Raw genomic sequence first — 12023 nt, 5'->3', positions numbered from 1 at the left:
GTAAGAACACAACTTCTCTATAAAGATTAAATTACCTCCAAAAAGCAGGTGGCAATGTGAAAAATGTCACTTAGAGCTATTTAGAGCTACTTTTTTTTTTCTTTTTCTTTTTTCCTAAGTTTGCTACCTCAGTGGAGCATTGCAATGTGTAAGGTAAATGAGCAGCCAGCAGTTACCACAACACACAGCAGTGGTTCCTGGCACCAGCAGGTGAGTTTCACACTCCAACCAAAGGAGGTCCAGAGGCAGACTGCTTCTACTCACAGAGTTGTAGGGGTTGGAAGGGACCTCCAGGGATCATCGTGTCCAACCCCCCTGCCAAAGCAGGTTCCCTACAGCAGGTCGCACAGGTCGGCATCATACATGAAGTGCCAAATTTCACACACACATGTATATATTATATATGTTTATTTATTTACTTACTTATTTCTATGACACTGTATTTAGGGCTTTTTCTTCTTACAGCTCTGTTGTGTGAGGGTACAGCTATTATTTAAGAGAACATCACTATGTCATCGATCAGCGCTTACGTTTTCTCTCCCGTGTATTATGTCACTTGGTGCAAACATGACCACCTGACAGCACTCCCTCCAGACCACAGCCAACTAGGGTCTGAGACCAACAGCTCTGAGTTCTCCTCAGCATGACACCCCTGTCTGTTAGCTCCTGAAGATGGCAATGGATTGACACTCCCATTTTTCTGCTGTTTCACTCTTCCTAAGCACAATTACCTTTCCAAATGCTGTACATTAAATGACAGCTCCCAAAGCAGAGGAAGACCTTCACACTCCGTTAGGAAAGTGCTAATGATGAAGAATCTCTGAAAGCTTTGTGTGTCTTGGGAGTTTGAGGGACAGCACATTTTGAGAGCGTGTCCTGGCTACTGTGTGACTCACATGGATCGACCAGGCTAAGCTCCCTACACCTCGCTCCTCCTGCCAACAAGCATTTGTTTGCTGCCTTCCAGCCACGAACCAAACACCTGAATTGGCTTTAAATAGTTTAACAGCTGCACACACGTAAGTAGCTAAATCTTTCAGAAGCAGCTGAGTGCAGAACCGCTGATTTCCAGCATGCAAATTGGACAGAACTGGGGGGAAAAGCCCTCTTTCTATGACTGTCTCTCCTACAACTTTCTACTTGTCCATCTCCCCTTCAGCACAATGAACAATCTGCAGTTTGGGGGTAGCCACCACATACCTGCAACAGCTCTTGGCTGCTTCGTGCCAACTGAAGGCCAGCCCAAAGCCAGGCCTGGCTCCAGGGGCAAACTGCTCTCCCCACGCCAACTACTTGCTGGAAACAGCTGAGGATTCAAGCCTTTACACTCTCTCACCTTCACTCATCTATATAAAGAAACACAAAGCACAGTGCAGAGCCCTTTGAAATAGGGGAGAAAAAAAAAAAGAGTGAGAAGGAAAGAAGGATGTGGTTATTTAGTAAGAGTACTGGCAGAGCATGGTCTTTAAGCAAATGCTCTCGTGTTCTGTAGAACAACCTGGACTGAAGCAATCCTGCTGAACTTCTTGCTAAGATTCAGGTAAAATAATTTGTCTTTTAATTGTTTTTTTAAAATTATTTTTTTATTTTTTGTAGCAATTAAACACTAGCATTGAGTGCAGAGTATTGTTTTTAGGCTTGTCTGATAATTATTGCTTATAAGGATAAAAAATTAATGAACTATATAGTGTGGTTTGTCTTAGAGAATGAAAAGATTTTTATTTTCAGAGATAAGGATAGATATATTGCATTGCAATCAAAATGTTTAGTATAAAGTGGTAAGAGATTATTCAGATTTTATCCAGATGAAATATGTAGCAGATGTGGACTTACGACTTCTTATTGCACTAAGCCATCTTTCTGTTATCTTGAGTATCTATGAGAGAATAACACAAATAATGATCTAGAAAACAGATACAATCAAAGACTGCTTCATAGCAAAAACATTACATGGTTTGTAATTATCAACTGGTAATTATGGTAAGTGCTGTAAAAGTCCCTGCTGAAGCAGTAAGCTGAATTTCCCTCATTCCTCTTCTATATTATAGCTAGATCGAGAACGATTGGCTTGCTTTGTTCTGTCATCTGATTAACATTTCCTTATTAAAGCTACACCTACACTTAGAGTAAGTCATAGATTCAATGATGAAGACTTTCCTATGAATGAAGCTTTCCTGCATTACTATGCCCTTACTTCATCATCCCCAGTCTGTGCTGACATACAGACTTGTGGGAATCCCAGCTAGAGCCAAATGAGCTCAAATCTGAGCTACAAAATGAAAACCATTCATGCACCCTATTGTATTGCAAAAAGAAAAAAAAAAAGAGGAAAGCTAGTACTATAAAACCTTGGTGCTCCTCGGTCATTACATTTGCTGTTAGCTTAACCACCAGCTTCTGCTCATTGGTAAGCCATTAATACTTGCATAGTACATAGGAAGTGGAAAATCCTCACTCAGTAGGAAGAATTAAGAACAAGCAGAGCAGTGACAGCACTAGGTCTGCTCCAGCTCATGCAGTCTGCCTTGGGAGGTGCTAAGTCCAGGCTCTGACATTACCCTTTGACTTCCAGAAGCTGAAGCAATCCTGGGGCTGCAGGCAATTTCTTCAGGACGCTCTTAGAGGGCAGAGAAAATTCTCTTCAGAAGAGAAAACACGCTACCTGTCTCTTAAGAAGGTGGAAGAGGAGTTGGGAAATGGTAAATCACTAAGCCTGGCTTCAGTTTTTGGACTGGAGTCACCCGCTGGAGAATCTGTTGTGAGCACCCAGACGACATCTCAGCAGTAAGTATCAACCCACACACGTTTGTCTGAGAATCATTGAAATGGAAGTAATTTGACTTTCTTTTGTCACCGTCAGCCAACCCTGACTGGGCGTGGGGGGAGCAGCTTTGGGCACAGTCTCTAAAGAGATTCTCATAACCAAATGAAGGAAATATTATTGTACGAAACTTATGAGTGATCGGCTCACTGAGGAACTCCTCTATCTGTCAGAAGAGAAAGATGTATTCAGTTCCGTATCTTTCAGCTTCAGTATTTTTGTTAATTGTTTGGACTCTGTGATAAAGATGAGGCTTATCAGATGACTGAGCTTATTTGTCAATGGAAAGGAGTCTTTGGGTAACTTTGGGCAAACGTTGCTCCATGCAGACAGTTTGCAAACAATTCCTGCAGGCTGCTCGAGATGTGAAATTTGAATGTGAGGTGGGCTATGGGATCAAAAGCTTCAGGTTTTTAAGAATCAGTCACTGGAAGTGAACACCTGAAACAATGGCTTTAAAGGCAGGCTAACACCTTCCTGAAGCTATTTTCAGGAGCAATGCTGTCTGTAATTTTGTGACGATGAATTCTGAAGAAAAAGCACTTGGGGATACAGAAATGCGGTAACAGAATCAAAGCTCATACTTCTAAGGGATGCCACAAGCAATTTTCTGATATTTATCTAGTGCTAGATTAACAGCTGTTGTTGCTCCCCCAAAATGTTTCATGCCAGCTGATCTCTCCCCAGCTAAATGGGTGCTCCTGGTCACAGGACACACATGCTCACACAACAACACAACACCCCCATCTTCTCTTACCTGTCCTGGCCCAGGCATCAGCAGCTTCTGCCCATGACTCCCTGGCACATCTGGCACTGGTGCATCCCCAGCTCTTGTGGCATTCTCTCACTTACCATGCACCACAATCACATGACTTTATAAGCAGCTGCCTCACCTTGCTAGCTCAAAGAGACTGACTCAATCTCAGTCTGACTAACAAACCAAGGTTTTCTTTTTGTTCTCATTTCCGACAGATAAATCCACTGATAACAGTCAGACTTCCTTTTGCATTTCCTAAATTCAGAGGAAAGTTGCTCAGTCCTCTGGAGATGCCAGCCAGATCTTGCCCCGTGGCCAACAGCACCTCCTTGCGGGTTGCATCCATTCTAGCAATCTGTGGCCAGGTGAACCTGCTAAGGACTGGGATGGGTGACTTTGTGCACCTCCCTGTTGACCTTCATTCAGCCTGTCTGCAGGCCTTACCAGCTTTCCTGTAAACATTTCCTCACCTACTTACCAGCTCTTGCTCAAATCTCAAGTATATCTAGTGGTATTTAGTTATTTCTAGTGCAGTTCAATCACAGTTTCTAGTGCAAGTGTCTTCGACCTTCAGCCTTTGCCTTATCTGAAAAAGCAGATACTTCATCAATGAAGTTAACGATCTGGCATGATCTGCCAAGGCCTCATTTAGGTTATCATGTTTTCAGTTTTTCTTTTATTTAAAATCTGAGGGCAGATTTGGCCTAAAACTTCTACTTTTGCCTAAATCGTGTTTACTTTCATTTCCTTTGACAGATAGGCTAGACTGATCCTTTTCCTGTTCTCTCTGTGCTTTAGGGGAGAGATGACCAACATCAGTGGAGAATGCAACTTTACAAGCATCGACAGATTAGCCGAGACCCTCCGTTTTGGGATCTCCATCCCCACCTTCATTCTTGGCTTGGTTCTCAACACCCTGGCCCTCTCAGTATTCTGCTGCTTTTGGAAGAAACAAACCAAAACCTCAGTCTATATGATCAACCTGGCACTTGCAGACGTTCTGCTGCTTCTCTCCCTCCCACTTAAGCTGCACTACTCTATTGCAGAAGCACCCGGACTCCTATGTGCCTTTATACAGTCACTGTACTTCGTCAATACCTATGGCAGCATCTTCATCATTGTTTGCATTACTGTTGATAGATACATCTGCTTAAAGCATCCATTTGAAGGTCGAGCTAACCAATCCCCCAGGTGGGCAATCTTGATTTGCTGTTTCATCTGGGCAGTAGCTTGGCTTTGCAGCAGCCCAATATATGCATTTCAAAAGAAAGATTCTTTAAAATGTTTTCACAACATGTCAGTTGAGGCCTGGAGTGTCCCTCTCATCGTTTCCGTGGAGATCTTTGGATTTCTGATTCCACTCTCAGTGATGGTTTTCTGCTCTGCACAAAACATCTGGATTCTTCTGAATCATAAAAACAGAGCCAAAGAGAAAGTAGAAGATTCCTTACGAGTCATTATCATCAACCTTGTTGTCTTTTTGGTATGTTTCACACCTGTCCATCTTGCCATCTGCCTACAGTGCCTGGTAAGACAGCAGGTGATAGTGGACTGCCGCCTGAAACAAACCATCAGCCTCTTCATCCAGGTGTCAATGATACTAGCCAACCTCAACTGCTGCCTGGATGCCATCTTCTATTACTTTGCTGCCAAAGAATTCCGTGAGAAAACACACCTGAAAAAAATTATTCAACGATGCCCTGTCTTTAAGCCTTGTGCCACATGACAGGGCCTTTTGCAGTAGAAGAATGCCTCTTCCTTGGCTGCCGCTTGCCCTGCAGGTGGAACACTGATAGCATTATTCCCAACATGGCAGTAAGGCCAGCTTGGCCGTTGCAGGAAGGGCACAGGAGGGAGAAGGACAATATTTTTCTCACGAATGTGAACATGTCTTCTTTTTTGAGATCAAAGGGGAAGAATATGGGGAAAAAAGAACCAGCATTATGAAAATATCAGTGATGCCGAAAGAAGCATTAACCTTGATGCAATCTATTAAACCTGAAAGACTTGTCAGAGGAAAACTACCGAGGTCACTGGATTGCCAATTAAAATCAGCCTTTGCCATCGCCACAGTGGTTTTCCTTTCACTAATGTGATCAGAAACTTGTTGCTTTGGGCCAGTCAAACCCAGAAATAACTTCAACACCTTCTTGTTAACTTAGAAGGTAACTGAGAGATATAGGAAAGTGTCTGGCCAAAAGTCTGGCTCTGCTCTTTCCTTGTGGAAACCCTGCAGAAGGTTTCTGTTGGAGCTTATTTGCTCCAAAATCTCAGCTGGCCCTCCCATAAGCATTATAAACCATCACACACCAGCCAGGGCTGTTCCACAGAGGACCAGGCTGCCCAGTACATGACAACATCTCTTTATACAACACCCCATCTTGGGTAACAGCAACAAACAACGAACCTTTCTGATAATTGTGGCTCAGGAACCAGCATGGTTTTATCCTGCAACTTTAAAACAGCTTTTGCACATTAAAAACAACCCCTTCAAATACTGCATTTAGTGAAAGGCTGTACATACAAAGCATAGGTAATCATTCTAAGATATAACAAGATAGATGTATGAAAGTTTTCTGCCTGTCTTCTCATTCTTTCTTGGGGAAGAAGAACGTATGGAAGTAAGTACTACATCACAAGCATGAAATGCAGTTTGGGAGCACTTGTCTGATATACTCCAGGCTCCCAGACGAAACACTGGATCAGCTCCCTCAAACTCATTCCTCAGAGGAGTCCTCCTGGCTGGACTTTCCATTTCACAAAATGTCTCTGGACGTGCCTTAATCACTCCGTGCCAGCTCTTCTGGTATGTCACTGCCCTTGGGCTGTTTGTACATTCAGCCCTGAGTTGAAACTAAAGGCTTCCTTACTGCAATGTAAGCCTTCTATTCCTTGTACCATTATATTGTTACGGTTTATGCTCTTACCCAGAAGCACCTTCACATCAAGAAATCCATTTCTGTGCCTTTAAAAAACAGCCATAAAATTGCTTTAAATTGGTGGCAACCAGGTCTTTGTTCTGGGGCAGATACTCCTTCTATTTAAAACGGGAAAAGAAATTGGCTTCTATTTGAAGGAAAGAAAAAAAGACACAGGGCTAGTTTCGAAAATAGAATTTTCAGTCCATTGATTTCTAAATAAATGACTGATTGCACAAGTGGGCAGCTGTACATGTCTCATAGTGGACCTAATGTAAGAGTGCTTTACAGCTCATTAATACTAGATGCTGCCACAGCTGAGTCATGAGAGGAGCTCAGAGACAAACAGAGGCTTTTTCATCACCTTTGCCATTATCTGCTGTTATGCTGAAAGAGAAGTTTTACAAAACAGGAGGTCTGCAAAACATTACTTGCTACTGCCTCGATCATTCAGAAACCTGCATCCTTTTCAGTATGAGATAGCCTTTCTTTCTTGTACTTTTTGCATTACTTTGCATATGAAATGTGTGTTTTGGAAAGAACATGTTCTAGAAAATAAACTGTATGTGTGAAATGTATGATTTGAAAATATGCTTTAATTCCCCAGTCTGACAGTCACGTACAATCCTCATCTCTCTATTTCATCCCAGAATCACAGAAATACCAAGGTTGGAAAAGAACTACGAGATCATCCGGCCCAACCATCCACCTATCACCAATAGTTCTCACTAAACCATACCCCTCAACACAAAATCCAAGCGTTCCCAACTCATTTTCTCCTTAAAACAGCTCGACTTAGCTGGAGATTTTGCTTTCCAGAAAGTACTTCATGTTTACAGCTATGGTATCAAAGAACAACCGAATTACCACAAATAAACAGGGAAAAAAAGTAAAAACAGGAAAGATGATCACACCCAGAAGTTTAGATAATAAATTTCTGAGGAAAATCTCTCCATAAATCATTGACAGTACCCTTCCAGGGGGAACTGCCCTCTTCTCCACAAGAGAGCTATGCAACACTGGAAGGGATTGCCCAGAGAAGCTGTGTGACAATCACTCATGGTTGTTTCCAACATGTAGTCAGATATATAACAGAATTGATCTGATCTTGTGTTGGAGGAATACCTGCTGTGAGAAGGCAGTTGCTCAGTGAAAGAAACAGAGATCTGTTTATGAAAATCATCTGTAAGAATGGAAGCGATGGTAGCCACCACATAGACTCAGCCTGCTCATGCCATGCATCACAGCAAACTCAGAGAATAGAATCTAGACGACACGTTGAGCTATTGTCCTCCTTATCACCACAGTGCCACTTCTCTGTAGGCCCAAAGTGATACTGTATATAACTCAATTTGACTACATTTTGCTTGTAAATGAGAGGACCTGTCTGAGTATACTTGACACTTCTGAAGGAAGAGGAAGAAGGAAGAGAACCCAGCTGTGCTGGCTTTACAGGTCTACTACAGTAGTCAAACCTTCTAGCACAGAAGAGCATACATTTTCAGTAAGAAGATCTCACTTTCAATTCACTGCTTTTCAAGATGATCTTAAATTTAAATAATATCTCTGAATTACATCCTTGACCTCCAGCTGAAATTATATTACTTTTCAGATCAGAATTTTACATGCAGCCTCCTCTGCCCAATTTACTGTTAGCTCTGGAGAATCTCCAGTCGGTTGTATTTTTAAACCAGTGAGAACAGCAATCAAAAACCCCGAGCAACTCGAGATTGCACAGAATACTTTTGATGATGAATAAAACTGAAAAGCATTTGACATTTCAAAAACAACAACAAAAGCTTTCCTGACTAAGTACACGACTTCACCACTTCAATTTTCAGACTTCACAATAGCAGAGATTTTTTTCTTTCTCGCTGTTATTTCTAATTCAGAGACAAATGACAATGAATGTGGATCCCTCATACGCCCAGCTCTTCTCCCAGGGACTCACAGGTACCGTATGCTAAAAGAAGCATTGTCCTAGTAGAAAGAAAAAGTGCTAATCAAAAACGGCCATTAGCAGTCTATATTTCATATGGATTAGCTTATTCCTTTGGAAGGACTTACTCAGAAATGGAGTATCAAAGAAGAATAAATCAGCTACTACAAAGAAGCCTGCATGTCCAGCTAACGTACATACGTCACTCTACTGGCTAAACACACGATGCTTTCTTCTTTTCAGAAACAATTATTATTTCCCTCATGTCTCACAGCCCACCCAGAACATCTACTCCAAGTGCTGTTTTTACAAGCTTCTTAGTACCATGCAATAAAAAAGCCCACGATTCCAACACTGTGTTTTCTTCCCCTTTCACATGTGACTCTCAGACTGATCGTCAGCTCTTACCTGTATTTCAGAGCTACAGGAAAGACAGTTGTGTCTCCATCCTGCAGAACCCATCCAAGATGCCTCCTTCAGCAGCCGATAGCAGCCTGCAGCAGTGCTGCTTTTGGACCTGGGGCCCTTCCATCATCTTCTCTGGCTGGGCCAGGCCTCCACAACACAAGAGAGTGCTGACTGCCCCGTGGGGCATTTTTATCAATGGTACGTGACTCCACCAACGCTCTACAACTAGCTAGCATCTGTTCAGCAGTGAATGTGATTCCCAGGCTGCAGTGGGTAGACTCATACAGCAATTGAAAGACTATCAAACATGACAGTGGTTCAGCCAAAAGAAAAAGAAAACAGAAAAAAGATAAAACCTGTGCACAGGGTTTTCCCCAGACTTTCTAGATCTTGTTCTTCCCCGATGGATTGTCTCATCTGAAATTTCCCAGTCCTACGTGAGAGCAAAACTTTATACCAGTGCCACTCCACTGACTATGTATATTATGCTGAACTTTTAAAAAACCACTATTGCCCTGCAAATCCCTTTGAAATAACTGGTTTAATAGAAAGCATATGGGCTAGTTGGAAAATTGCCTCTTATAGCCTTCAAAAAAAACTATTGCATGATTTGCAAGCAGAAGGCAGCTGAGGCAGGATCCAAGCCCAGAGCAAAGCACAGGCAGTGCTGACTCACTATGGGCAAAGCAGGCACGTGCCCTACAGGCCAACATCATTTCATTCTAATGAAAAACACCAGCTGAAAAAAGCATAAAACAGACAGAGCTTAAATGAAAACTCATATTCTTAAATAAATATCACACTAGCAGCTTATCACATCAAACAATTTCAAGCGTTCAGAGATCTGAGAAGAAGAGCAGCCACCCCAAGCCTGAAGCAGCCTGCAGATCGTAACGCAAAGTTGAAACCAGTTTGAAGACCAAAACTGATCTTCAGAGATATCCTTCCTCAACCTCACATTTCAGTATGCTGCTCTAAGCGATACTTCACTTGGGCATCAGCAACACATTTTAGCCTGTCCAAAACATACATCCCACCACAACTAAACTTGTCCTACACGCACGCAAGTGAACGAAAGAGGAATCAATGCTATGGTGTTCTCAAAGACTTTTTCCCTCTCTCATCAAAATGGTTTTGAAGGTTTCCTCTCCCCCTCGCTTTCTGAACATCTTCCACTCCAGACTAACTCCTTCCTACAAGGCTCGGGCCTCCATCCTTTCAGCCAAAGGTGAGGAAAGGGCTGCAGAGTGGCAGTGTGCTTTGGGAGGCCCATGAGACAACACAGGGCAGGGAGATCAGCAGCCCTGTGCCCCATGCTCTCTTCCCCCCAGCTCACTGGCAGTGCCTGGAGCTCAGCAGCAGAGCCACAAATAGCAGCACTTTAAGCATGATGGGACCTCGGCCACCACACACCAAAAGGGAATTTGGCTTTCCCAGGAGGAACTGTCACTACGAAGAGGGGTAGAAACATGCCTACCCCAAACAAACCGATGAGAAATGTGCCCGCCTTTGCCTTTACACAACACTAAGGATGGGCTGAATTTCAAATCACCATGCTTGCTAGGCTTGTAGAGAAACACAGAGACAAACCCCCCCACACACACATAATACATTTTGCTCTGTCTGCACTCCCCGCACTGCCAAAATGCAGGGAATGAAGACAAGAGCTCAGCCACCCCAAGGGGAAGCTGCTGCTTCCCTCAGCCACCAGCCTGCTGTCTGCGAGAGGAAGGAAGACCCAGAGGAAGAGGAACAGGGGATGCAGCAGCATGCAGTGCACGGTGGCAATCATAGTGGCAAGCTTTGTCTGCTGCAGCCTGCCAGGGGAAGGAGCTGCCTACAGTCCTGCTGCAGGGATGGGCCTGAGCCAGCCGTGCATAGGCTGTGCTTCTGCAGCTGCAATGACTGCTTCAGAAAGCAGCAAAACTGTAGGCTGTGGGGCCAGGATATCAGATATTAGGAAAAAATTCTCCTCAGAAAGAGCAGTGAGGCACTGGCACAGCTGCACCAGTTGTGGAGGTGGGGTCACCATCTCTGGAGGTGTTCAGAGCTGTGGAGATGTGGCACTGAGGGATGGGGGCAGTGGGCACGGTGGGGTGGGGTTGGACTTGGGGATCTTAGAGGTCTTTCTCAACCTTCCAATTACCTTTTTAACATCTGGCCGACACGTAGATTAAAGCAAGTGACTGCAGTGAAGCACGCATCATCAGACAAAGAATAGTTGAAGGTGTCTTTCATCTGAGGAAGTCAGAATGTCACCCCACAGCACACAGTGCTCGCAGCAGCGCCGGCTGCACGGGAAGCAGTGCGGTGAGGCAGTGGGCAGGGGCTGAGCAGCCCAAACCCATGTCAAACCATGCCCAGAGCTGTATGACTCGTTGTCTTGGACCCTGGCTGAAAATCTGCTCTTGCGCATTTCACTTTTAAATATCTATCAAATAAAAAGAAATGCCAGCAACTGCAATATACTGCATGACACAGGGATCACCAGAGCAAAATGGATGCAAGAACCATGGATTTTTTTATTTAGTATTATTAAATCACTGCCATTTTCTGCCTTGCTAACAGGCCATAAGTGTCACTGCTCTTCCAAGCACCCAGTCCCAGGATGAGGGCTTGCCACTGAGGACTGCACACAGCCAGGCCAGGCAGCAGAGTACCACCCACACTAAGTTATGCCACCTGCCAAACTGCAAAAAGCCTCCCCCAGCATGTGGCACTTCCTCTGCATCGTGATCTGTTGCTTTATACACCACCTACACGGAAAACTGTGTGCTTACTTTTTTACTTCGGTGGCAGCACCGTGGGGAGACTGGGCACATTTGCAGACTTTGCGGCAAGTCTCAAAGTTCACTCAACAAGCAGGTGTTTGGGAGCAACCACGTCCTGCCATGTGCTTCCTCTCGCTCCAGCTCACCACTTCTTCAAGCACTCCTGAGGCACTGTTTTGGGCCCCAGCCCCAGAGCTGCCCATAGGGTGAGAGAGATCTGCAGGACAAGAGCTCCCATCCTGCCAACAGGCGCTGCCTCATGGCATACTGCTGGTCCTGTACCCACCTGATGCACAGAGGGCATGATGCTGCTTGTAAGCCAGGAGGTTTAGGAAAGGTTTGCAAAATGACCTGCTTTCTCCTGTACTTGGTGAAGTGCAACAGCCTTGTGAATAAGCAGATTTCAATG

General features: G+C 44.1%; 1 protein-coding gene across 1 annotated transcript; it reads left to right on the top strand.

The window, feature by feature from the left end:
- The first annotated feature begins 846 nt into the window (after nucleotides 1–846).
- On the top strand, nucleotides 847–7050 carry GPR55 (G protein-coupled receptor 55). Its single transcript, XM_048955294.1, has 3 exons — nucleotides 847–1540; nucleotides 2573–2784; nucleotides 4377–7050. Exon 3 carries the CDS (start codon nucleotides 4384–4386, stop codon nucleotides 5302–5304), a length of 921 nt encoding a protein of 306 aa, XP_048811251.1. The 5' UTR covers nucleotides 847–1540; nucleotides 2573–2784; nucleotides 4377–4383; the 3' UTR covers nucleotides 5305–7050.
- The last annotated feature ends 4973 nt before the right edge of the window (nucleotides 7051–12023 follow it).

This window comes from Lagopus muta, chromosome 9 (assembly GCF_023343835.1).
Source record: "Lagopus muta isolate bLagMut1 chromosome 9, bLagMut1 primary, whole genome shotgun sequence".
Taxonomy (NCBI): domain Eukaryota; kingdom Metazoa; phylum Chordata; class Aves; order Galliformes; family Phasianidae; genus Lagopus; species Lagopus muta.
The sequence above is the reverse complement of the archived record's forward strand: the minus strand, read 5'-3'. Positions and strand labels throughout refer to the sequence as shown.

What these genes read in the sequence shown, in the direction of transcription:
- GPR55 (XM_048955294.1), top strand. Translation starts at nt 4,384, where the DNA reads ATGACCAACATCAGTGGAGAATGCAACTTTACAAGCATCGACAGATTA.